Source organism: Canis lupus, chromosome 21 (assembly GCF_011100685.1).
Source record: "Canis lupus familiaris isolate Mischka breed German Shepherd chromosome 21, alternate assembly UU_Cfam_GSD_1.0, whole genome shotgun sequence".
NCBI lineage: Eukaryota > Metazoa > Chordata > Mammalia > Carnivora > Canidae > Canis > Canis lupus.
Window position 1 is genome coordinate 36,518,920 of NC_049242.1, and position 26,216 is coordinate 36,545,135.

At 43.9% G+C, this 26,216-nt stretch overlaps 1 protein-coding gene across 7 annotated transcripts in view; it reads left to right on the forward strand.

Moving 5' to 3' along the window:
- Positions 1-24,503, forward strand: part of TEAD1 (TEA domain transcription factor 1) — a 269,759-nt gene extending 245,256 nt beyond the window's left edge. For all 7 annotated transcript variants that reach the window (XM_038569059.1, XM_038569061.1, XM_038569063.1 and 4 more), the window contains 3 exons: positions 6,437-6,577; positions 10,677-10,829; positions 16,827-24,503. In XM_038569059.1, the coding sequence (XP_038424987.1) occupies positions 6,437-6,577; positions 10,677-10,829; positions 16,827-16,940 (408 nt within the window). In that variant the 3' untranslated portion in view covers positions 16,941-24,503. The remainder of the gene's footprint in view (positions 1-6,436; positions 6,578-10,676; positions 10,830-16,826) is intronic.
- The last annotated feature ends 1,713 nt before the right edge of the window (positions 24,504-26,216 follow it).

The window sequence follows — 26,216 nt, forward strand, 5'->3', positions numbered from 1 at the left end:
CTCTAGGTTCTAAAGCAAAATGGGCAAGACTCCTTAGAAGGGCCTGTTTAGAATTCCCCTCCCCAGCCACACTTGTTGTGTGCGCACACGTGTGCGTGTTTAACTCCAGAGCCTGGCCCATAACCATTTTAAGCTGACTTGACCTCAAAGGAAAGGATAGGACATGGTTTGAATTTAGGATTTGTTGGGAAGATAAGTTTGCTGGGTTTTCACCGTTTCTCGGATTTTTTAATGTTAATTTGCTTTTAGAAACTATCCTGTGGTCAGAGAAAAGCTGATGTGGGCAGAAATCGTACCTCTGATACCAGCACATTCTTTATTTGCTTGTCTTCAGAACTGTATGAAATAGGTTTGCCCTGAGTTTTCAGTTGGGAAAAAGGAGTCAAGAGGGTGGGTAATGAACTCAGTGCCAATCTAAGGCTCATCACAGAGTTTGCCTCCTTTGTTGTTGATTCGATGCTAGAAATTCTGTCTTTGATATTACCTTTGCTCCATAGGAGCTCAGAGAATGCATTTCCTTCTGGAGGTAATCGTAACATCCTCAGCTGACAGATGATTATCTTTCACATCAATACCTCCTCCTAGAAAATTCCTGAAGAACAGCTGTGATATGGTTGGATGGCTACATGATTATTTTCCATGTTCAAGAGTAATTGCAGAGCAGTTGTAATAGCAAATGGGTTGTTTACTGTTAGTTGAGAAGCTTTTTAAAAGCCAACCTGTTAAATTTATACTAATAATTAAAGTTTTCTCAAATGTTAAAAAAAAAAAAAAGGAAGATAATAATGAAACCATCTATCCCTCTTATCTAAATGGAAGCTAAAATGTGCATGGTCCTCATGACCCAGCGGTTCCACTCCTGGGGAACTTCCACCCAACAGAAATGCATACATATGTTCATCAAAAATATATGCAAGGGTGTACAGAGTAACACTTTTTTGGGGAGTGGGAGAGGGGCTGGTGGGGAGGGAGAGAGAATCTTAAGTAGCCTCTGTGCTCAGCATGGAGCCTGATGTAGGGCTCGATCTCACAACCTTGAGATCATGATTTGAGCCAAAACCAAGAGTCAGAAGCCCAACTGACTGAGCCACCCAGGCACCCCTACTGAGTAGCACTCTTCATGATCAGTCCCATTTGGAAACATCGCCAGTGCCCATCAGTAGTAGACTGCATAGATCGTGGTATTTTTTTCATTCAGTGGAATACTCTGTACAGACAAGGGTGAATGAGCTTACATACAGCCCTGAATGCATCTTACACACTATAGTGCTGAGCATATGGAACTAAACACAGAGTCCACACTTTGTGATTCCATTTGAAGTTCAAACCACCAGACAGAACTAAAATACAGTGTTTTAGCCTCTAGATCACCCCTGGGAGTTATGGGGCTGATTACTGGAAGAGAGCATGGGTGAGAGGGCTTCTGTTTCTTCACCTGGGTGCTGGTTACATGGTGTGTTTGCTGTATGAAAACTAATTGAGTTGTAAACCTGTGATCTGGGCATTTCTCTGAACGTATGTCGGGCTTTGATTTTATGTAAAAAAAAAAAAACAAAAAAAAACAGTTAACTTCCATAACTTTAGAACTCATAACTTGGTGGCCTAATTTCTGAGCAGGTTTTCATAACGTGTATATTTTAATAGCCTCATTTTTGATACTTCCTGTCGTTAAAACCACAGGTCGTCCATTCCCAATTAAAACTAACTAAGGGGATCCCTGGGTGGCACAGCAGTTTGGCACCTGCCTTTGGCCCAGGGCGCAATCCTGGAGACCCGGGATCGAATCCCACATCGGGCTCCCGGTGCATGGAGCCTGCTTCTCCCTCTGCCTGTGTCTCTGCCTCTCTCTCTCTCTCCTCTCTCTCTCTGTGACTATCATAAATAAATAAAAATTAAAAAAATACAAATAAATAAATAAAACTAACAAATTATTTGGGAGAATTCTAAGGGACAGTGGTGAGCCAAAGGTCAGAGGGTGGGGATGGTCTGCCCAGGTGCTGGCAGTAAGGATGTCCATGGTCTTAGAGAAGGTTAGTGGCAAAACCCATCTGAAAATCATTCTCGCTTTTATTCTCACCATGTGCGCATGGGCCTAAACAATGCCATTGATAAAACACTCCTAAAAAGATTTTTTTCTTTTGTAGCCTAAGTCCTAAATGATTGAAGTTAGTGTTTTTTATTCATACATGCACATACTTTATTTTTGTGTGTGTATATATATATATATATATATATGTATATGTGCTTCAATTTAGCACACTTCTAGTAACTATTGTGTTACTCTAATAACACATGTGGACTCAGCCTTGTGTCCGTTTCTAGAGCCATGTGAGCTGCAGCCCCGCCGTCCTGCTGCTTCCCGCGGTTATACAGTAGATTAGGAAATGAGCCATGAGAGCACAGTCCTTACGAAGACAGGAAAACAGAACTTGAGTTACTTCAATTGTCATTCTGTTACTGCTTGAGGAGTGTGTGTGTGTGTGTGTGTGTGTGTGGTTAAAGTCTAAAACAGTGCAACAGAGTGCTGATTATTACTGCAAATAATTTTGTCAAATAGACAAAAGAGGGTCTTAAAAACGAATCCAGTGTAGTCATGTCTACACAGCGTGCCGCTGCAGTGGGACAGCGGCTTTGACCGGCGCTGCTTAGGCGTGGAAACTCAGAGGTGCGCACGTGGAGGCTGTGGGCATTTCCAGCAATTTTGCTCACATCACATTGGGGCAAATGCCATTCTGAACTTTGTTAACATTTTTAAATTGTGTATAGGGACTGATTATGTAGTGTGTTTACTTCTGTGCTTGCTTCAGCTATTAAGTGTCCAAATTAGCCTACATTGTTAATGCCTTTGAAGTGCATAAAGTAAAATGTGGAACATTTGAAAAAAGGGCAGGAAAAGCATTGTGCCTGGGGGGCTGAGGTGCCTGCCGTTCTAAAGCAGCCTTCCGCCTGGTGGTATCTGTGACATGGGTGGAGGTTGGTAATTTAAAAGAAATAAGCTGTTTGGTTGCCTCTGCCGTTGACCCACGTCTCCAACCCTGTGCTCCTTCCCGCTCCACTCACACCAAAAACACCAGACTGCTTTTGACTGTTCACCAGTCTTACAAAACAACTTGATTGTATCAAAAATAATGAGTATTTGTATTCACTATCCGTTTATTTATAGTTCATCAAACCCCTTTCAATGTTGGAAACTTTTTTAAGTTGAAAGAAAGGAAAGTAAAAGTAATTTCTGTTGGCACCTGCTGTACCTGCACTCATGATTGCATCCATGTTGGGGGGCACCGAAGTGTCCATCAGTAGAGCAGTTAGTAATTATTAGGGTGCATCTGTGGAATGGAATAGTATGCAGCCACTGAAATGTGGGGCTGCTCAGGTTTTAAAATGGCTGTTACTCCTAAAATGGTATTTCGTATCAGTAATGTATGAGTCCTAGGATGTAGCTCTCTATTTTTTTTCAACAAAGTTTCAAAGAGCACCATTTTTTGTGCACACACACAAAAGCAGATGTGTATGCTTGTGTATCTGAGTGCTAGCTATCTCCAAAAGGACACTTGAGAAACAAGTAACAGGGGACACCAGTATACCAGTAGGGAGGTTGGCAAGATTAGGGATAGAAATAAAATGTACATTCCAGTTTGACCTTTTTTTTTTTTTACTTACCACATGTGTTTTTAAAGGTTTTTTTTTTTTTTTGAGGAAAAAAACTAAAACTTTTTGGCACAAACTGTACCATAATTGTGAAAGCATAAATGTCACCACTGAAAAGTACCTGAGCTGATTCCCAGGACCCTGGGAATCATGACCTGACCTGAAGTGCTGAAGACAGGTGCCCAACCACTGAGCCACTCAGGCGTCCCTGCTTTTTTTTTTTCCCCCTGAGGTTTATTTATTTGAGAGAGAAATGGGGAGGAGAGGTGCAAAAGAAGAGGGAGAGAGAATCTTAAGTAGACTTCACACTGAGCGTGGAGCTGATGCAGGGCACAATCCTACGACCCTGAGATCACCACCTGAGCCAAAACCAAGAGTTGGGTGCTTAACTGACTGTTCCATACACTCCCTTGAAGGCCCACTTTTAGTGCTGGTCAAGTGGCAGCTGCCATGGAAAGCTAGATGGAATCCCAGCTCGGAGCTCCCGTGTGTGCCTTGGACACGTTGGTAACGTTGTCCTGGTGGCTGGAGCTCAGCAGCCCCTGGGAGCTCCGGGGCAGATTGCAGTCAGGTTCAGACATCATCCTTTCTCGCTATCCTTTCACGGAGCCAACATCCAGCCTTTGAATGTGAGAAAAATGTACACCTGGGTATTTTTATTTATTTACAGTTTGCACCCTATATAATTCCCAAAAGCAAAATGTGAAAGAGTGTTACTAAATTTATGAGTAATATAAAACTGGACAAGTACAAGTAAAAGCAGATTGTAATCCCGTAAAAGGAGCCGTACGCTGGCAGTTAGTAGCTATGAGAACTACCTGGGATAGGTAATTACTCAAGTTGAGCTCCGAATTTAGCTTTGAATTTCTTGGCATGTAACAAAAAAGGAGGAGGGGGGATGTAAAGCATCTGGTTCTTTTTATTTGAAGCCAGAAAATAAGTTTTGCCTAAGGAAAGGGACATTTTCTTGGTCCTCAGTTCAAGAAGGAAATTCAAGTGCAGATCCTTATTAAAAACCTATGGGGGATGACTCAGGTCTTCTTAATGGTTAGTGCGGTCAGGGTGTTACAGTTAGCTAGCCACAATGTGCCAAACCTCACAGACTGGGTCTCGACCGGGTGTCAGGTCCACCCGTGTGTCCCCAGGCCCCACAGCGGTGCAGATCCACCATCCATCCCTTGCGTGGACCACTTCGACCTCCCCCGGCCCTATCCATGCCTGTGCTCTCACTCGGCCCGAGTCGTCTCCACGCTGTGCTCAGGGGGCCCTGTAGGAGCACAGGTGCATCCGTAACCTGTCACTGGGGCCCGCCTGTGCACGTACATCTCCCGTGTCCCTTGGTTTGAGAATTTAAGACCGAAACCCGCCCACCTCTCCTGCCACCCTCCTGCCCTTGCTCCCTTTAGCCCAGCCGTTCCTTAGCCTTGTTTCTGGTTCTGTGCACATTTTACCCACTCTCTCAGGGCGTGTTCACCTGCCTAGGCTGGCTCTCCTGTTGGATCTGAGCTGCATCATCCTTGGAAGCTTCCCTGACCCTGGCGTTGGTTCTCGTGGCCCTCTGTGCCTCTTTCAGGAGCGCTCATCCCCATGGTGGTGCCCTTCCTACTAAATTGAGAGCCCATGGCAGCAGGGACTGGCCCAGGTCTGCCTCACTCTGACCCCCATCTCCATGCCCAGTGTCTGGTGTGTGCCATAGCCAGTTGGTAGGTATTGGAGGGGAGGGAGCCCTCCATCGGTGGCCCAGCCATTGCCGTGGCCTCCCAGCCTCCCTCTGCAGTGGACACTATCCCACACTGAGACGTCTATCCCAGAAATAGTTCTGATCACAAAACCACTATGTGTCAGAACTTTCAGAGGGTCCCCATTACCTGTAGCCTGCACGCCACACCCTTTTTTTAGATCCCTTCTGCCCCCAGTGTCCCTTCAGCTCATCTCTGCTCATCGTAACCATCCCGTAAGTAATTCCCTTGGCTGAAAGTCATGCCTTCCATTGTGTAGACTCTGAGCACCTTTGGTGGTACTATTTCTATCTCTACAATAGCTATTTTATGTATATAACTCCTGTTTGTAGTCCTAAATAGTGTCTAGCGTGAACCTCACATAGTAGGTAATCATGAAATACCTTAAATGAGTGGAAATTATTCTTTATTTAGCAGGTTTCTAAGCCAGTCTTTCCTAGGAACCATTTGCCTTTGGATGCTGTAATTTGTAATGAAGTTTCTGTTTTTGCATATATAACAAATGGCCAGTCAGCTATAGATCTCCTGTTCTTTTAAATATATCTATGTATTAGGGTGCCTGGGTGGCTTAAGCGATGGACTCTCGATGTCCACTTAGGTTGTGATCTCAGGGTCCTGGGATCGAGCCCCGCATCTGGCTCTGTGCTCAGTGGGGCACCTGCTTAAGGATTCTCTCCCTCTCCCTCTGCCCCTCCCTCCACACTCTCAGTCTCTCTCAAATAAACAAATCTTTAAATATATCTACAGATTAGTGACTGTGAACCCTGCTCACACACTGCTTTCTGCACACATTTCAGAGACCTCGTGGATCTTTTATAACAAGGGTACGGTATTCTTGTGTACTGAACACAGAAAGCAAATTGAAATAGATGTGTGTAGGGTTGTCATTTCAAGGGAAGACAGCTGGAGTTAGCGCACTCTTCAATCAACAACCAGTGGGCCACGGAACTTGCTTTGAGACGAGCATCACCTCACTGCCTCCCCAGGCCACACCTGCCATGACTCCGGCCATGAGATGATAACCCCCACTTCCGTTTCTTTTCCAACAGGCTGACCTGAACTGCAGTATTCAGGATGATGCCGGGGCTTTTTATGGTGTAACGAGTCAGTACGAGAGCTCTGAAAACATGACCGTCACCTGTTCCACCAAAGTGTGCTCCTTTGGGAAGCAAGTAGTAGAAAAAGTAGAGGTAAGTAGGCGTCTGTGCGCCGGAATCTTCACCTGAGGGCAGACTGTCGCCTTCCTTTCAACTTTCACTGGAGCAGAGAGTTTTACTTTCTTGGCATCTCCTCCCTCTCCCCATCTCTCCCAGCTCTTTCTCGTATTACTTTGTAACAAGAGCAAATGATTTGAAAGCAAGTGGAGGAAGGCAGAGAGGAAGCCCCAGGCCAGCCCTCCCTGACTGTGGCCCCCTGCCTTGTGCGGCCTGCCCCATCCAACCCGGGGTCTCGTGGGGGTGCCCTGGTGTGGAAGTCAGTCCATACAGGCCCTGCCACCCAGCAGACGGGGCCCTTCCTACCCCCAAGTCCAAGAGCACTTGCAGGCGTTGTAGATAACAGCCAAGATGGAATTCATCTGGTTAGCACCTGCCTTCTAAAACCCTGACACCCCGAGTGGTGGCGCTTTTGTATTTCCATTCCTTTAATTCTTTGAGACAGATTATAGCACAGCACATACTGGGATCAAATACCTATTTGTAGTTTTTATATTTCCTCCCTCCCTCCCTTTCAAAAATGTATGTTCTTTTTTTTTTTTTTTTAACCCCCTGAAAGAAAAACAGGTGGATTGCTTTGTATAAATACAGTTTGCAGTTGACATTCCACATAAAGTCGAATTTTCCAGTGTTTTCTCCCATTAGCCAGCCAATCCATGTTCAGTGAGTAGCTTTTGTTCACGGTGGTCCTGGAGCCACAGGTCCCAGAGCCCAGTTTGACTGTGGCAGACTTTGTGCCAAGGCAGGAGACAGGAGAGTAAGCATGTGCTGGGAAGGAGGGCAGGGGCCAGCGTATGGGTTTGGTAAGACTTCGAGCTGAACAGTAAGGATCCTGGATGCTGCGGCCCCTGGTAGCCTCCCAAGCACAGCACAGGACACTGTGGAGGAGGTTACACTAACCAGAGAGGATGGAAGCGAATTGGCTAGAGGATTGAGGGGAGCCTAGGTCTCCTGAGCTTCAGTAAACTGTAGCAGTGGGAATCTAGGTAAGACATTTGAGCAGAACTTAGGAACTCACTGGATATTTTTTAAAAGTTCATGAGGACGAAGAGTCAGAGGTCCCATGTTGTGTGTTTGTGAGGACAGTGCTGCCACCGGCGGAGACAAGAAAGTAAAGTCTTGAAGAGCCCACAGTCGGGATGATTCTAGATGCAAGATAAGAATTTGGAAGACAGATAAAGACTGAGAATACTTACCAGGAACCCTAAGCATTATAGATCATGAAAGCTACGGGTTTGGAAAATTAGATGTGGAGAGGGAATAGCAGCACAGGAGCAAGGGGTTAAATTTGGGGAGCAGGAGCCAGCCCTGGGGCGAGTGGAATGGTGACACCAGCAGAGGACCTCAATGGATGAGGGAGGAAGGGAGCCAGCTCAATGCGTGTCCTGCCTGGACAAAATGAACCAGACGAGTTACTCAGTTTCCCAGATTCCAAAAACTCTTTTTTTTCATTGGGTCCTCCAACAACACAGCCAGAGATTTCTGTCAGTTCAGGAAGCAGGAAAAGGTTGTCTATGATTGATAAAGCCCCAGGAATTTTCATGGAGAAGGTAGTGTGAGTGTGGCAGGTGGCGTTTTATAATTAAGCTTTTAATTCACTTAGAATGTATTTCTGCATTTGGTGTGAAATGGGAGTCTGCTTCTGTCGTCTTCCAAATACACAGGCATTGGTGTCAGAACCATTTATTAAATGATTCATCCTTTTCCCTCTGAGTAGATCTAAGATCTGTCCCCTTTAAGTTACCACCTGTCCTGGGAGCCATTCCTGGAGTCTCTCTGATTCCACCCTCTGCTTTATCTGTGCATGTCCCAGGACCACGTTGATTTGATTACAGTGGCTTTATGGTACATTCTTACGTCTCCTGATGCAAGTCAATCTGGCCATTCTTCTTTTCCATATATTTTCTAGGCTGGTGACCAGCATTTATTCTCCCAAAAAGATGAAATCACTATAAAAAGAAAAAAAAAAAGTAAAGAAAACCAAAAACCTTGCTTGATCAATCTAATCGTAATTCTACTAACTTTAGATTTTATTCTGGGATAAATTGATACCTTACCAATATTGAATCTTTCCAATCGAGAACCTATTTGCATTTCCATCTCATTTATCTTAATAAGATTTTATAGTTTTCACATACAGGGTTATGCCCTTTTTGTTAAATATATTTCTAAATATTATGTAATTTATTAATGCAGTTCCAATTTCTAGATCTTAATTACTAGAATAGAGAAACACTCTTGGTTTTTGCTTATATATGTTTTATCTGGCCATCTTATCTCTAGTTTTTTCCCCTAGATTCTTGGATTTTTCTATATATATAGTCATAGCAGCAAAAAGAGAAGACTTTATCTCTTCTTTTCCAATGTTTATGCCACTTTTCCTATTATGATTATTTTCTCCTTCTTTCCGTTTGTTAAAACCTCCATCACTGTCATAAAAAGAAGTAGGATGGTGAGTATCCCTGTGTAGTTACCGCTGTCCATAGAGATGGTTTTGGTGTTTTGCCATTCTGGATTTTATTTACTGTTGGATTTTATAAATAATCTTTATTTTATATCTAACTGCTTTCTTTCTATTCCTGTTGTCCTTAGGATTTTTATTAGCAACCCTGCAATATTTTATCAAATGCCTTTTCAGCATCTTTTAGTATGATTTTCCTCTAATTTATGGACATGAGTTCAATGTGTCCTATACAGGAGCCACCACAGCATTCCTGAGGAAAGTCCTACTTTGAACTCACTGATATATTCTCTTTACTAGTCGACATGAGATCTTTGCATCTCTTAAGTGACTAGTCTGTCCCTTTTTTAATTTCTTTATATCCATCAATTTCATAAAAGGAATTGGGACACCTGCCTTTTCCTGCGGTCTGGCCTAGTTTGTGTAACACAGAGAGAATAATTGTTCTTTAAGAGTTGGATAAAACTCAGCGATGAAACTGTTTGGTCTTTGTACCTTTCTCCATGATGAGTCTCTGAAAAATTTTTTGGCCATTTCCACAGTAATGGACCTTGTCAAGTTTTCTCCTTCATGGTTCAGTATTAGTAATTCATATTTTGCTGGGGAATCAGACTCTTTCTTGTCTTTTTTTGCCTTGGAGTTATATGAAGTAACCTTTTACAAATCTCCCAGTTTCTACTGTAATTGTGGTTTTGTCTTTTTTCTCTCTTAAGCTTGTGAAGGCTTGATTTTGTTTTGACTTTTTAAAAAACCAGTTTTTAAATTTATTTAGTCCACATTTTTTATTTCTGTTAACATCGATTTGAGCTTTTATCTTTATTAATTTCCTATTCCTGGTTTCTTTTGGTTTCTTTGTAACTTGGGTTTATTTTGTGGGTTTTAAAAAAAAATTAAGACGTGGTTGGTTCTGTAATTGTTGATCTTTCATGATGAACTCAATGAAACTGCTTTGTTAAGTTTCCTCCAAGTATAGCTTCGTCGTGTCCCCTAATTTTCATGTCAAGTATTTTCCTTTTCATTACTCTTGAGATAGTTTGTAATTTCCTTTTTAATTCGTACTCTTTGATCCAAGGCTACCTAGGGGGTGTGTTATTTCTGAGTGCTTCTGGGGAATCTTCAATACCAGTATTTTCTTTCTTTTCCGTGTTTATTAAAAACATAAATAACTCCCAGTCAGGAGCTCGTGATCATTGTGAAGTTGTTTTTCCTGAGATAGAGAAATTAGCTGCCTTGGTCGTTGGCCTGTGAGGCCTGTATTAACAGCAGAGGAGGATTTTCTCTGGGCTCCTTGAAGAATTGTAGTTGACTGGGCCCGCTCTCCCAGATTTCCAGGCAGAAAATCACTAAGTAGGTGATTATATTTCTTTCTGACCTAGACAACCCTTCTTTATAGCTATCCTGTTTCCACTTTTTTCGTTTGCAGAAAAATAATGGATTGCTGAGCATGGCATTAAGTTTGGCATTGGGATTCTTTTTTTAATTATGTAAATAGAACAGCACTTAGCAGATGATTCGTGTTGAAAAAGGAAAAATGCTTTTGCAGGCAGCAATAGCTTTTTCATGTATTTTGAAGTCAGAAGTGTAAATGTGCTCAACTCCTTTTTCCCCTCACAGACGGAGTATGCAAGGTTTGAGAACGGCCGGTTTGTGTACCGAATAAACCGCTCCCCGATGTGTGAATATATGATAAACTTCATCCACAAGCTCAAACACTTACCAGAGAAATATATGATGAACAGTGTTTTGGAAAACTTCACAATTTTATTGGTAACTGTTTTGCCTCTTTCCTCTTGTGGCAGACACAGTCTGGGGCTGGTGGGGAGGGACAGGCAGGTGGCCAGGTAGGGATGCTGCGTGAGCTGGTGGTCGGTCACCATCTGAATCCTCAGCGGCCAGGGCAAGCTTGGGCTCTGTTTGCACTTGAGTCTGTAGACGAGACAGGGTCTCATGTGGCGGGGCTAATAAGCTTTTCTAAGCTTGAGAAAACTGGAATTCAAGTGGGTAAAATTCAGCTGCATGTTAGAAAGGCACAGAGAACTTTTAAAAAACTTAGGAATTTCTAAAAGCCCAGCACCAAGGCTGCATCCTAGATCAATGAAATCAGGATGTCTGAGGATAGAAGCCAGGCATTTATATTTTTTATAGTTGCCGAGGTCTTTCCTGTGTCGGCCACATGGAAGTCCCAGCAGCACAGTATGCAGATCGCGATGGGACCAAAACAGTCCGTGGGTTCATCTTTGACTCATTTCACGATGGATTGCAAGGCCTTCTAGGAAATAACGGACATTAAAATAGCAAAGGGCAAACCCTCAGCACCACAAGAAACACAAATTAAAAGAGAATGTCATGCCCAGGAAATACTCTCAATAGACTGAAAAGTATGGTCCAAACTTGGACAGTTCAAGGGAAAGTGAAAGCAGTGGTAGTCAGGGTCCCAGTGGGAGAAGTTTCCAGTTACCCCCAGGACAATGCCAGGGAGTAGAGGAGGGACCCCTAATATTTAACTTTAAAACCGATTTCTCTTAGGGGCTTCATTTGGAGACCTGGTAAGGTTATATAAACAGGGTTGTCCTCAAAAATCTGCCTATAAAATACGTAGTAATGGGTTTCATAAGGCTCATTTTTTAAAAAATTAACATTCTTTGATTTAACCGAAGGAAAAATGCCAAAACAAAACTTGGAAAGTTTTGCTAAAAGGGGGTAACGATGATATCCAGTATCATGGTCAAGTATTCAGTCTTCTGAAGCCCTGCTTTGTTCATCTGTTATTAGGATTCAGAACTAGAGTACTTAGAACAGAAGATCTTTGGATCCATTGAGATCAGGGCTCCAGAGGCTTTGGATCCATTGAGAATCAGGGTTCTCAATCAGTGGTATGCTACTTTAAAAAGAAAAAGAACAAACCTGTCCCTCAACCTCCCCTCAACACCCTGATATATTAGCATTTGCTCATTTCCATGGTATACATACACTTCCAAGGTCAACTTCAAGGCACCAGTCGTTGTCCAGCTTACGAAATTTCTTCATATTTAACTCTCAAGAGCCAGTGGGAGCCAGTTTCCTCACACCAGTAGAAAAACCCGAATAAGTAAAACTTTAAAAATTAAAATGCTTCTACATATCAGATTCACCCAGGAAGCTTTTGAAATTTCTGGGGCCTGGGCCCCAGCTGAGATAAATAAAACCAGAATACCTGAAAGTGGGGCCCGCCCAGCATCACGGTTTTTGTCTCATTTTTATAGGTCCCCGGGTCATTGAGATGGAGTCCCACTGCTATAGGGGATAGCTGAATGAGCTGCAGGGAGTCCCAAGAGTTCCCAGACACGTGACGGGCAAAAACTTGGCAGACGATTTTGCATGTGCTTTTCATTTATTCCCGCGAGAGTCTCTCAGCAGATTCTCAGCCGTGTCCATGAGAAACTAGCAATCTGGGGGAAACTTTGGAAAACCTGTTCTTTAATAAGTATTAAATGTATTAGTGTCTTGTTCTTTAATGGTCGTTAGTGAAAATTGAGCAGTTCACGGTTTGGGGTGCGGGCAGGTACCTGTCACACAGCTGTTTCTTGCTAGTTCCAAAGGTGACTCTTGTACTCAGATGGGCAGAAAATGAGTGTCTCATCCCTTGGGAGGGACAGACAGTTCATAGCCTTAGGAATTAACCCAAACTCTCTGAGTGAATGGCCAGCCCACCCTCAAGCAGTCTTAGCTGTTCTTACAAACCAGTTCTGAGTCTGCTTGAGCATTTTAAGGAATATGCCTCATTCCCTAACCCTACCTCGCAGAGCGTAGCTGAGGAAAACAAGGCCTGGAAGAAATTTAAGGCATCTGTTAGCCACAAAATCCATGAAACCAAATCAGTAGTGCTCCTTCAGAGCATGTGACTTCAAGCAGTCAAATGTCCAGAGAACATTAAATTAATTCCAAAACGTATCAGTAAGCAACTAGAGAAATTCCTTTGCTATGAAGAATCAGTAGCTCTCAATAAATATCTGCTAGAAATAATATTTTGGCTTTTAGAGGAACTGAAATTAAACCAGCACTCCTGGATTACGAGGGTCAAGTCTCACTGATCATGAAAGGAGAAATAGTACTTTCCAGCTCTTCCTCAGAAGTAGGCAGCTGCTGGATACAGTTCTAGATATTTTACTCGGTATTGGGTTACAAAGCCTGTGTCAGAAAGATCAAGTCCAGACCTTACTGGCTGGTGAGCTAGACTCTGATTTCATCGGGATGATAACAGAGATTGAAGTGAACCTGTAAATGTGAGGCCTTAGTGACAATATGCAAACAGACTGAGGACCACAGTAACTAAATTATAGATCAAGTATTCCTGTCGCCTTTGGAAGTTGTATTCAGACATACATACAGCTCTCTAGAAACATTTTTTTTTTCTTTTGACTCTTAATCGGGAAGTCTAGGATTAGACTTGGCCACATGGAAGTCCCTGGCTGGCCCAGTCGGTAGAGCATGTGGCGTTTGATCTCAGGGTCATGAGTTCAAGCTCTGTGTTGGGCCTGGAGCCTACTTTAAAAAAAAAAAAAGGAAAAGGAGAAAGATAAATAGAACATAGTCTCTCCTAGAGAGTTTGCAAGAAGGTCAGGTTGATCAGAGAGGTTCCAGGCACAGTGCTAATAAATCTTCTGTAAATGTTATGAAATTCTCACTGCAGAACTCTGCGATCATCTTTATTCCCATTTTACGGATGAGGGATGGTAGGCTTACCTGAGGTCACAGAGCTAGTGATAGACATAAATTAAGACTTAAAAATAGGAAAGACACTTCGCAGGATATTTCATGATCATGGAACCAGAAGACTGGGGTTTAGGACCCAATTCTATTTCTATGACCTGGGCTTGGGTAAGTTATTTAAAGTCTGTAAACTCCGTTTCTTCCTCCATTTACAAACAGAATGCCCGGGTCTGTGCACGCCACCTCGAAGGTTGTTGAGAATATTTTCATTCATTCAGCTAAACCATGGGACTAGCTGCCAGAAAACACTACAGATAAAACACAATGCCTATCCCATCGTAAATGTTGGCCTGCTATGAGGAAAGAAGCCTGTAAATAAATGGTTACAATACATTTGTACAATACGTGGCTGTGGTCCTCTTGAGAAACAGACACCTGGACGTACAGGATAGTTTACATAACTGTGGCTGGATTGAAGTGGGGGGATTCCCAGGGATGTTAAAAGATGGTATTTACTTGGTGTTGATGGATAAACAGGTATTTTTCAAATTTAGCAAGAAAAGGGCCATTCCATGAGTGTGTTCTTAAGTGTCAGGTGTTGGGGTGTGAACTAGCTGGGGGTGGGGCAGCCGTCGTGGAGGCGTCTGAGGCAGGCAGGTATTTGCCAAGCCATCACAAAAAGGAGACAAACCAACAGTGGCAGGTGGCTGGCAGAGGAAGGTACATGGTGCCGAGAGACCGTGTGACAAGAGCGTTTGACCTGGTGAGGGAGGTCAGAGGCGGCTTCCCTCAGGAAGAAACAGTTGAGGCATCCCTGCCAGATGACTAGGAAGAGAGGGTAGAGAAAAGCACTGCAGGTGGGCAGACAAGCAGGAAGACTGGAAATAGGGTGGGGTGGCTGGCGTGGAGAGAGCGTGAGCAAGGAGCAGCGAGCTGGCCGGCTAGCAACAGCCAGGTGGGGCAGGGTCTCCTGGGCCTTGGAGGCTTGAGGGCAGGTTTTCTCTTCACCCTACAGTTTGGAAGTTGAATACAGGCCACCAGGGTTTTTAAGCCAGAGAGTGATGTTATCAGAGTTCTGCTCCTCACAGGTTTTTTGTGGCTGCTGTGTACCCCTGGGAGTAGTATGAGCCAGCGCGGCTCCTGGGGGTGGGGAGGGCCCTGGTGCAGGGGGGTCCGGGCGCTTGGGTGCTGCTCTGGGCCCTGGCAGTGCAGAAGGGGATGGATTCAAGAACCATTGGGGAGGTAAAAGCAGCAGGACATGGCATTTCCTGCCCATGGGAAGAGAGGGAGGGAGGTGTCCAGGACAAAAGGCCTGCATGCTTGGAGTCTCTGATTTGTGAGGGAAGGGGCAGGAAGTAAGACCAGGAAAGCAGGTAGGTATTGAATAAAATCTTTATTACCCAGGGGTGGAGGGGGAGGGAGAGAACTGATTACTGTACCAATTCATTTGTCTAGAGCAACATGGCTTAATGGTTAGGAAACAGGTCTTTGAAATCAGATCTGGGATTCTTAGTTGACAGGTTTTTTTTTTTTTTAAGATTTTTATTTATTTATTCATGAGAGACACGCAGAGAGAGGCAGAGACACAGGCAGAGAGAAGCAGGCTTCCCCCAGGGAGCCAGACCGATGTGGGACTCGATCCCGGGACTCCAGGATCACACCCTGGGCTGAAGGCGGCGCTAAACCTCTGAGCCACCCAGGGATCCCCTAGTTGACAGTTCTATAACCTTTAATCTCACACACACACACACACACACACACACACACACACACACGGCCTCCCTCTCTGCCAAAGAGGAGCTGATAACGGCACCTGCTCACAGACCTGTAACACGTATGATATGATGTGTGTGAAGCATTTAAGACCGAGTGGATGCGTGCTAAGCAGTCACTACATGTTGGCTGTTCTGTCGATTGCCATCCATTCAGCAAATGTATAAACAACTGTGGAAAAAAAAAAAAACTGGAGTGCCAAGCGTGTCACTAGGAAGCACGGTCCCTGTTCTTCAGGAACTGACAGCTCACGTGGGCTTTTTTTTTTTTTTTAAATCACACAAATCTAGGTGTACTTACAGACCGAACTGTGTGCTCTGATGGGAAAATGATAAGTGTGTGCATCTTTATTCTTCAGGCAGAGACCCTACCCTTGGATGCCTTGAGGGTAGGGGACACGGAATGAGTGAAACAGCCTGACAGGGCAGGGAACACACCCCCACACCCCATGCCAACGCACTGGGCTAGGCCCTCAGATTCCCAGGGTTTGAAGAGACTGAGCTGTCTAGAAACCACATATAATAGTATCACTGAAGCTGTTGGGCAGTTGGGCTAGATCTGCTTTTAGAAAGTTCCTTCTGAGAATGGCCCTGGGAGGTGGGCAGGGGCCACGGCGCCCTGGGTCAGATCCCGCCTCCGAAGATAATGCAGGCTAGGCCCATGGGCACGAGGAGGAGAGAGCTGGAGTCCACAGTCTTGAGCCAAGAGGGGAAGCACGTGAACATTTCAGAGCTCATTTCAAAAGGTAAAAGCCTTGCGTAAGTTGAAAGAGTGGTCACTTGACGTGACCCTGCCACAGTGCCTTGCACGGCGTGTATTTCACGGAGTCCCAGCACGGCTGGCTAACAGCGCTGAGCCAGGTGTTCGTGGGGCTCACGTCTGTCCTGGGCTGCTGTGAAACAAATCTAGTAGGAGCTTAGGAGTAAGCTAGGAGGCAATTCCTGGGATAAATGACTGTCGCATGGGACAGAATTCTCGAAATCGACCCTCCCAAAAAATACGAATTCTTGTGGGCTCCGATTATGGGTGAGACCCTGTCCTTAAGGAATTTCTTACACGTGGTAACTAAGTCCAGATAGGGTTCAAGTCGGACCCATAAGTACCCTAAGTTTGTGCTGGAGGGAGCAGAGGGAGGCTGGGGCATCGCCAGCAGTCTACCTGCTGGGCTTCAGATGGTTCCTCTCCAGGCAAGTCCTAGTGGCACAGGTGGGCGGTGTGTTCATCCGTGTGGGTTTCTCTCTCTCTCTCTCTCTCTCTCTCTGTGTGTATATGTACATATATATACTTTTTTTTTTTTAACAGGTGGTAACAAACAGGGATACACAAGAAACTCTCCTCTGCATGGCCTGTGTATTTGAAGTTTCAAATAGTGAACATGGAGCACAGCATCATATTTACAGGCTTGTAAAGGACTGAACATGGTTATTTATATATATAGATATCTGTATATACACACACACGTATGTGCGCACACACACACTCTCTCCATTATTGAATGACTGTAAACCTCACCACGCAGGGGGGTGCCCTGGCCCTGAGGTCACCCTGACTTTTTCTAAATCCTGTTTGAGTGAAGTCATTTTTTCATGTGTTCCTACTATCATTGTAGCTGTGAAGTTCTGGTACAGTTGTAAAAAGAGAAATCGAGTTGTTTCTACGTGTTCTTTAGATCCACGGCCCACAATTCCTCGGGAAAGGTGATCCTTAAGAACCCGGGTCTCTGTCTGCAGAGACCTATTTCTAATTGTGGTAGAAAAAAATTTGAGACAGAGCATTTGCCATGGGACATTTACAGCCTTTATACAAATGTATTTAGTTCTTTTTTTTTTTTTCCAACATAAAATTCTTGTTTTAAGATACAAGTAAAATTAATCTTTAAATATAAATGTAAATTAGTACACAAAACTAAGAATCTTTAGACTTATCTTTGTAACTAATTAGGGTGGAAGTTATGAAAGAATGTAATTCACTAAATTATTTTTTAAATGAAACTTTTCTTTCTTTTTGAAACCAAATGTTAAAATATAGCCTTAAATGCTTGGTAGAAATATTCTAATGAGACAAATTTGTACTTTTTTTTTCTCTCTCTCTCAAGGTTAAAACTAATCTCTTAATCCATTAAACTCTTGAACAGGTATTACAAAGGAAGAAAACTTCACCCCTTATCCTTAACATATATAGTATATTTAAAAAATATAAAATTGTATTGTACTAATGTGATGATTATTTAATGAAAAAAGAAGATGGCTCTTTTTGCAATAAGTAGATAAATACTGAAAATCTAAACGTACAATGTTTATAGTCTTGTGTGTGCAGTTATATTTTATATGGACAACCAAATTTTTTACTAAGATGAGTAAATGTTTGAACCACTGAAATTTAATAACAAAAATTTAAAATTGGCATTGAATACTGCACTGTGAGCTGCAAAGTATAGAAAAATCCTGTGGCTGGGAGAAATTTCATCAACCAAACAAGTAAAAGGCTCATCAGTTTTAGCGTCTCTGCTCCCCAGAAACTTGCAAGCATCCTCACCAGCCTGTGGATAAATTATTTCTGGTGAACCAGCACGCATATTAACCTGCTATAACTGTATGTGTACTTATGTGTTTGTGTGTACATCCACACACATATACATATATAGTTATTAAACACCTATTTATTGAACATCTATTCAGTGTCACTCAGTTTGCTCGGTGCTGATATGTATGTATATCGCAGTCTGCGTCCATAGATCTAGATATATTCTTTAAGGACATCTGTTTCCTCAATGTCTCTCAATAAGTCACAGTTCTTGTTTGAGCTTTGAGAGGCCCAGTGCTCTCTCGGACTCTTCCAAACAGACTTGTTTGGGGAGGTTCTCTTCCCAGGAGAAATTCAACTTTCCAACCCAAAATATTCCAAAGCATCACCCAGGCAGAGTCGGTTTGAAATGGCCACATGTCTTGGGTTCTTTCCATAAGTGCTTCATTGGGAAGGAGACAGGGTATATGCCCCAACTTCCCGGAGGAAAGTGACATTTTTTATAATTCCCAGGAGTGGGTTAACACGATAGAACGTGGAATAAGTTTTGTAAAGTCGTGAAACCTACCAAGGCTTTCTCATCAAGCTGGAAAATGATTACCTTGTTCTTTCACGTCCAAGGAACTTACCCCTTTCCCTGTCCCGTTACCTGCTCTGACCCTGCTGGCACATTGATTAGAGTGTTTGGTGGTCATGAGCACTAGGGTGTGTGTGGCTGGCTTGTGGCAAATAGGAGGACACCAGACCAAGCCTGACCTCTCCCAAACTCATGCCACTGGTTCCTGGGAAGACCAGAGAAGAAAGTGCAAAACTCCCATTTGGAACACACATCCCTCAGATAGGCCGGTAGGATGATGTCTGTCTTCCCTCTGCAAAGAAACTAACGTTTATTCTCTGATTCTAAGTGGGCCTTTGAAGGATTGCCCTACTCATCTGCCCTTCCATCTGGCCTTCCGCCCAGGCACTGAAGCTTCTTCCATGGTCATCATACTTAATGACGTCTCTTGGTCACCCCTCCTATGGATGTTTCTTTTGCTCCTGTCACCTGCATCTTTCCTCAAGGGAAACCCCTCCCTCCCAGGGCCAGGACCCAGTGAAGGGGTGTAAAGGATCTTCTATGGCCAGAGCCATCCCAGAACTTCCGGGAGAGAAGTTGGTCTGATTCACATTCCCACGCAGGGATGGAGCTCTTCTGTGCTGCCGGGAGGGCTCTCGGGATTTACTTTTCAAAGCACAAATACACCCAAGAAGAGCCCCTACAGGGCGGTTCTGTTGGCTCCAGAGATGGGCATACCCCAGGCAGGCTATGCCCCCATCCCCCAGATGCCTTCCTAGCTAAGTTTGGGGTATTTACAAGAACAACCTGGAGGTTTGCTTTTTGCTCTCAAAACATTTCTAAGAGCCTTAAAAAATTTACTTCTTGTCTTGTTCCTCTACAATTTTCTCCAGGGCAGACTGTTTCTCTCTCTTAACCTCTGATCCCAGTTACCCAAACCCTTAGCCCTCTCTGTGTGTCTGCCAAATTAGGTGCTGGGGTGGGATTTGTATTGTAGCACCTAATCCAAATCTGTCTTGGGTCTTTCATCCTTGATAGCAGTCTTTTCCCTTCATCTATAAAGCTTCCCAAACCATAAAAAAGCCTTTCCAGGCCTCTGTCCTTATTGCTTTCTTTCAGATACCAGATATCCTGGTGACCCTGTACTACCAGCATTGAGTCAGGGACATCTCATACTTTTACTAGAGTCTGGAGGCCCATCTTCCCCAGCCCACACAGGGAGGAGCGGAAGAACTGGACTCTGGTCTGTTGGCATTCGTTTCCATCTTAGCAAAAGACCTAAAATTACCATCAGGACTTCTTCAGGACAGATTCTGGAATCCCAGAAGGTCTAAACTTCTCTGGGCCAGGCGTTCTCAGCGTCTACACTGTTGATGGTTGGGAGCAGTCCTTTGTTCTGCTGAGACGATCCTGTGCATTGTAGGAGGTATAGCAACACCCTTGGCCTCTCTCACACCCTCCCTGCTGTTGCCACAACCCAGAATATCTCCAGATGTTGCCAAATGCCCCACGGAACACAATATCGCCCCAGTTGAGAACCACTGCCCTAGACCTCACAGGTCACAACCATATTTGAGATTTTCTTTTTCCCTTTGCTATCCTAGGAGCCTTGTTTCAGTTCGTTAAGAGGCAGGTAGGAATGTTACTCAAATGACATTACGTCCAGGTCTCTTCCCGCTCAGAGCCTCTTTCACAGCAGAGTCTGTCCTGCTGCAGAGTATTCCTTCATCCTTTGAGGATCTTGGGAACAGCTGGTCACCATCATCCCCACAATCAGCTCACCCGTGTAAGGTGCCTCTGATTTGCTCTTCATTCCTTAAGTTTACCAGCTTTAAAAGAAGTTCCAGCTGTGTTCATTATTCTCATGAGCTTATGGGACTCATTGTCAAAGCTTTCATCATTTCGGTAAACTTCCTCTGGTCTTCCTCTGCCCTCTGCCCTACACTCAGTGCTGTTCTTAGAATTTATAAAAGCCTTTGGAACGCTGCACCTTTAAGGATGGAGGAGAGAGGGACCAGTTCTGGAAGAGGGCTGATAGATTTTCCTTTATTTATTGAGCTAAAAGAGAGCACAATCTATTCTCCTTCATTTAGTGGATGAGAAATTTGGGGCCCAGCAGGGAGGTGACTTGCCCAAAGTCACCCAGCTGGTTAGTGACAGAGTAAAGGTGAGGCTCTGGGACCTCGCCACTTAACCCTCGGCCTCTCCCGGTGGAGTTTGGTCCACTTTGGTGCTCATGCCTAAATGATGCCTACAAAGGTGTGCACGGCTCAGAGCAGAGGACAGAGGGAGACCTAAGAACCCCCCCCCACCTCGGCCAGAGCACGGCATCACCCCGATGCCAACGCCGCCTCTCCCACGGAGCCTCGGGTCTGACGGGAGCTACGCGAGGCACCCACAAAGCAGATACAAAAGCTGATGAGCCTTTTCGCTTACCCTGAAGACAATTCACCCGCCACAGACTCTGAGTCCAATTTTTATCTGCTAAGCATCCCAGCAGCAAAGTCCCACACTCAGACCAGCCAAAAAGCAGCCCCTGTTCCCAGCACTTGGTGTTACAAGCCCCCAGATGGCTTAAACCCAAGTCTTCTTTAGGTCTCGATACTGTAGTGGCTTTAGCGGTCTGTTTTTGTACAACCATAAATTATTTAAATCGTCTTGAGATGACAGTCAATTTTACAAACCAGGTACATATAATTTGTCTAAGTTTGTATATGCTCTGTCTGGTACACTACACCTGTCCTGACGAAGGGTAGAACCAATTCTGTGTGTTGGTGTTCACACCTGTGACATTGAGAGCATATGTCTGCATTGCTTCTTTCTTTATGTTGATATTTCTGTGGCAAAGCCCTGCACATGTCATTTCTGAAAAGCCTTAAATCTTTTGAGACGTTGCGTGTAGGGTGTGCAGTGCAAAAGGCTGCCTCGGAACTGTGAGCCCTTTTGTAAGCTGGAAGCATTTCTCTTACTACTGTTACTTTTTTTAGGGAGTTTTAAATTCAGAGCTGCCAAAGCGTTCCAGTAAGCAGTGCCTTAGTGATTTCCTAGTCCTACCCAGCCCTCCGCGTCCATTTACTGATTGGCCCCGTATTGGAAACCGCACAGGCAAAAAAAAGACAAAAACAAAAAACAAAAAAACAAAAAACGGTTCTCATTTCTCTTTTGTAAGCCCAATTTTCTCCAGCCCTCTAGGGAACCGACCCACCTGGTCGAAAATCGGAAACTGAACGGCAGTCGGTTCTTGACCGCACTCTCAAACGTATATACCAAAACGGAAGGTTTTCCAACTTTGTGGTTTACTATGAAAAGCAAATTGTACTTTTAAAGTTGCCTTCGAAATTCACGACCAAATACTTAGCTATTTATGAATCTTCTGCGCTCTAGCATGGAAGTGCCTTTGGTTTGAGATTCCAGCTTAGAAAAGTGCTGCCATATAACGATAATTTGTGTAGAGAGACCAAAAATATTCTGAGATCACCGTAATGCCTTTGGTTTACCAGGATGAGTAACCAACCACAGGCCTCTGTCCGCCAGGGCGCGGCAGGACGGCCCCCGGGAACTGTTGCGTCCCGTGTCCGCGCCCCCGGGGGCCCCCGCCCGCCCCCCAGCCCTGCGTCCGCGCCAGGGGACTGCCACGCAGACGACAGACTCTCCGGCCGGTGGACAGCGCTGTCCTTCCCCTCGTGTTCGTGTTCAGTCTCCGTGGAGGCTCTCCTGTCCATGCAGACGACAGCGCGCGCTTCTCTGGTTTGCGCAGTGACACCACTTCTGGAAGTTGGAAGCCTCAAACTGAGATGCCAGCGCAGAACAACAAACAAAACAAAACAAAAAATGAGTTAGGGTCATTACAATCGAAGTGTTCTTCTCAACGGCGAAAACGTTGACTCTGAGTGTTGTGTACGAATGTGCTATGAGAAACTTCCAAAGAGCACCATTCACAATTCGGCATTTTCAAAGAATGGTCCAGCCCTCCAAAGGGCAGCCCTTTAAGAGTCCGCTGTTGGCTTTTATCCAAACCTTGTGTAGATTGGGAAAACTGATAGAGGTAAGGAAGAGGAGTGGAAAGGACCAGAAGGCGAAAACACCAGCCAAACAAAAGCCAGGAGAAAAAAAAAAAAAATTGTCCTTTACCAATATAGACTTCAGAATGACATGAGACATCTTTGAAAGTTAGCCTCTGAACTCTTAATGCGTTACGTTCTTTCGTCTGTCCCTGGTGTCTTTAAGATTACCCTGTCTGGGCTCTGAAATTTCAGGAGTGATTTCTATCCACACCAAGTTGTGAGTATTTAGAGAAAATTCTACAAGGAAAAAAAAATCAAATGGTGAGAACGAAAATGAGCTAACACGAGCGGTAGTTAGCCGCTTGAGTTGAGGCCCCCTGTCAGTGCTGTACCGCACCCGGGCAGAAATGAATCAAATACTTGTTCATCTGCTTCTCTTTTCAGCTGTTACTGTGCTTTGTTTGGCAATAGTTTTCTCTCATAAGCTCATTGCTTATATTGTTCAGAATGAAGGTTTTTGTGTTTAAAATTTACTGCATTGCGAGGGTAGTTTCGCTGAAGTCCTGCACCATTAACTGAGATGAAATATTGGTATTTATTGTCCTACTTCCTGAGGCTGTAGCTTGTTTTATTCTTTGTGAATTCGCATGGGGTGAGTCCCACGCCACACTGCATCGTCTTAGTTTATTTGCAATGGCATTTATGTTCCCTCTTTCCTCATTAAATGGGGTCAGATTCCAGGAGATTCCACCTCGCTCAGGTAGACTCCTTCGTCTGCCTTCCATTACGAGATGGTTTTCCCTTCCCCTGTCTCTGAGAGGTTAACAGAACCTAGGCATAAATCAATTGGAAACCGGTCTCTTATTTTATTGTTGTTATTATTATTTTTGGATCAGTCATTTTCTGTGATTAGTTTGACTGTGTAAATTAGATATTAACTGCACTTCTTAACAAAAAAAAAAAAAAAAAAAAAAAACATCTCCCTGTTACCTCCTTGAAAGATTCACTTCTGTAGGCCTTTGTCCATAGGCTCTTGCCTGCAGAGAAGGGAAAAAAAAAAAAAAAAGAAAAGAAAAAACAAAAACAGTACGTGCCTGAAAAACAACAACAAAAAAAATTTTTGTGACGTTTAAAAAAGAAACCCGAATAGCCTTTAATTCTTGAATATGCTTAAATTTTATGTAAATTGGTTTTGCCACGTGTGTTTGTTCACGTTCTAAATGACTTAATGGGATTCTCACAGTCGGTGTCTTTGTGTCCCGTGTATACGATGGGCTTGTGACGTAAGCGCTTCATCTGGTCAGTGGTCGCTTTGATATTGTACTGCAGCTGGGAGGGGGCTCGGGAACCTGGCCCTGGGTGATAAGGTTCCCCTCGGTCGATTGGAGAGATGGGGGTGGGGGGGCCAATTCTCACACACGTTTTCTTAAACTATTTGCAGAAACTTTCAAAAAGGCATTTGGTTAAACCTCTTGGCAGTACAGTATTCTTGTATTTGTTAATGTCTGTGTTTAGGTACTGGTACCTTTTTGTTTAAAAAAATGTTCTAAGTGTTGGCTTTAAAGTGAATTTATCTTTAGTATGATAGTTATATGAAAATTATAGGGTTTGTGTGCAGAGAATTTTTTTATAAAGTGCTTTGTAAAAAAAAAAAATGTATTCTAGCTTTCGCGGTACATATGTGTGATAACTTTAATATCCATGACAGTTAAGTGCAATTATTTCATCACTCTAAAAATGCTATTTTTGTGTCAGTTCCTGCAGGTGTTTTCATGTCTTTGCAAAGTGACACATTTTGATGCCTTCTTGATAAAGTGGTAGACATTTTGTAGCTTTCTAGAAACTTTGTATTCATACGGTATCAATGAAAAATAAAGAAAATGAAAGTGTGGGTTACCTTTTTTATCTGCAAAAGTGTTATGTTGTTGAAAATGGCATGTGATTATGTGCTGTGGGTGAACCGGGGGGTTTGTGATTCCGGTGTGGGTGCAGCACAGCCCTGCATAAAAAAGCCTTCCATCCACTGAGTGTTCCCTGTGTGCTGGGCACTGGCCAAGTGTGTCGATACAATGTGGATACATTGTTTCCTTTAGTTCCTACAAGAGTTCCAAAGACGGTGACATTAGTCCCAACTGAGGCTCAGAAGAGACCCATCCTCTGAAATCATGACTGGTGAGTGGTGGAGCTGTAAACAGGTCACCCTGATGCTCAGGCCTGGACTCTTGCCCCCTCCCCCTGCCCCGCCGCCCACCCCACATTGTGGCTTCCTGGGAATCCAAGGATGTAAGTAGCTTAAGGCCAGGGGAGAAATTTTTAAACAATGATGACCTTGGCCTTCCGACAAGACCAAGTGCACCCTGGGATTCTTTAGTCTGTGAACTAGACCTCAAGAGGGTCTTGCTTCTCCCATTTCTTTGAAATCTGAGGTAAAGCATGCCTCAAATCCCAAGAGTCACTGGTGGGAGTGGGAACAAAGAAGAAATAACAGAACATCTCCTTTGAAAAGAGCCATTTTCCGCAAGCCTCAATTTAAGAGGAATGCTGTTGTCCACTGAGCTGCTCAGGGCAGAGGGAAGGGAACTATGGGACACCTCGTTGAGGCCCTAATACATGCCAGGCACTGTTAGAAATCTATTCTCTCTAAACCACATTCTCTTGAACAAAGGAGTCCTTTCCTATTTTCCAATAAAGAAATGGAGGCCCAGAGAAGTTCAGCCCTGCTTAAAGTCATGAAAGCTAATGACAAGAATTGAAGGGTGGAAAGGCCTCCTGCCTTGCAGTTCTAGCTCTACCATTGGCTGTATGGCACCTTTGGCCCTACACCTCTCCCTCCTTAAACAAGTGCTTTAATACATTGAAAACTTCTTTTGTTCATCCCTGTGGTTCCAGTCAACTAGGTTCAGAAAGATGGAGACACCACACTAAGTAAACATCACTGACTAAAGGGATTTATTTATTTATTTTTGATTTATTTATTTATTTTAAAGACTCCATTTATTCATGAGAGACACAGAGAGAGGCAGAGACACAGGCAGAGGGAGAAGCAGGCTCCATGCAGGGAGCCCCATGTGGAACTCGATCCTGGGATCCAGGATCAGGCCTTGAGCCCAAGGCAGGCACCAAACTGCTGAGCCACCCAGGCTGCCCGACTACAGGGATTTAAAGAGCAAAGGGGAGGATAAACAAGGGCTTCTAGTAAGTTGAGGGAGCAACTTTGCTGTGAACCCCTGATCATTTCTTTCTGCCTTCCTGTTGCAGTAGACTAATAAACATAGCTATTACTGATGGAAAGCCAAATTAGCTGCTGTCATTAAGTCATCAGTGAGCCACTGATAAAATTCCAATTAAAAAAACAATATTGTGTAAGCCTGTGAAGCCTTACAGTTTTTTTTAAACTGCCTTTAAAGACACCTTTGTTCTGTTTAATATCTTCTATGTCAGATATATCTAGGTTGTTTTAACTAGCAAATAGCCTGCCAGCAACCTGACTGCATTTTTTTTTTCTTTTCAGTAAACAATCTCCTATTTGCTTTGGCTCCCAAGAAGCTCAGGCTTTTAAATTGTGTTCTGTGTTGATAAGGAACCAACTAGAGTATAAAGGCATAGAGA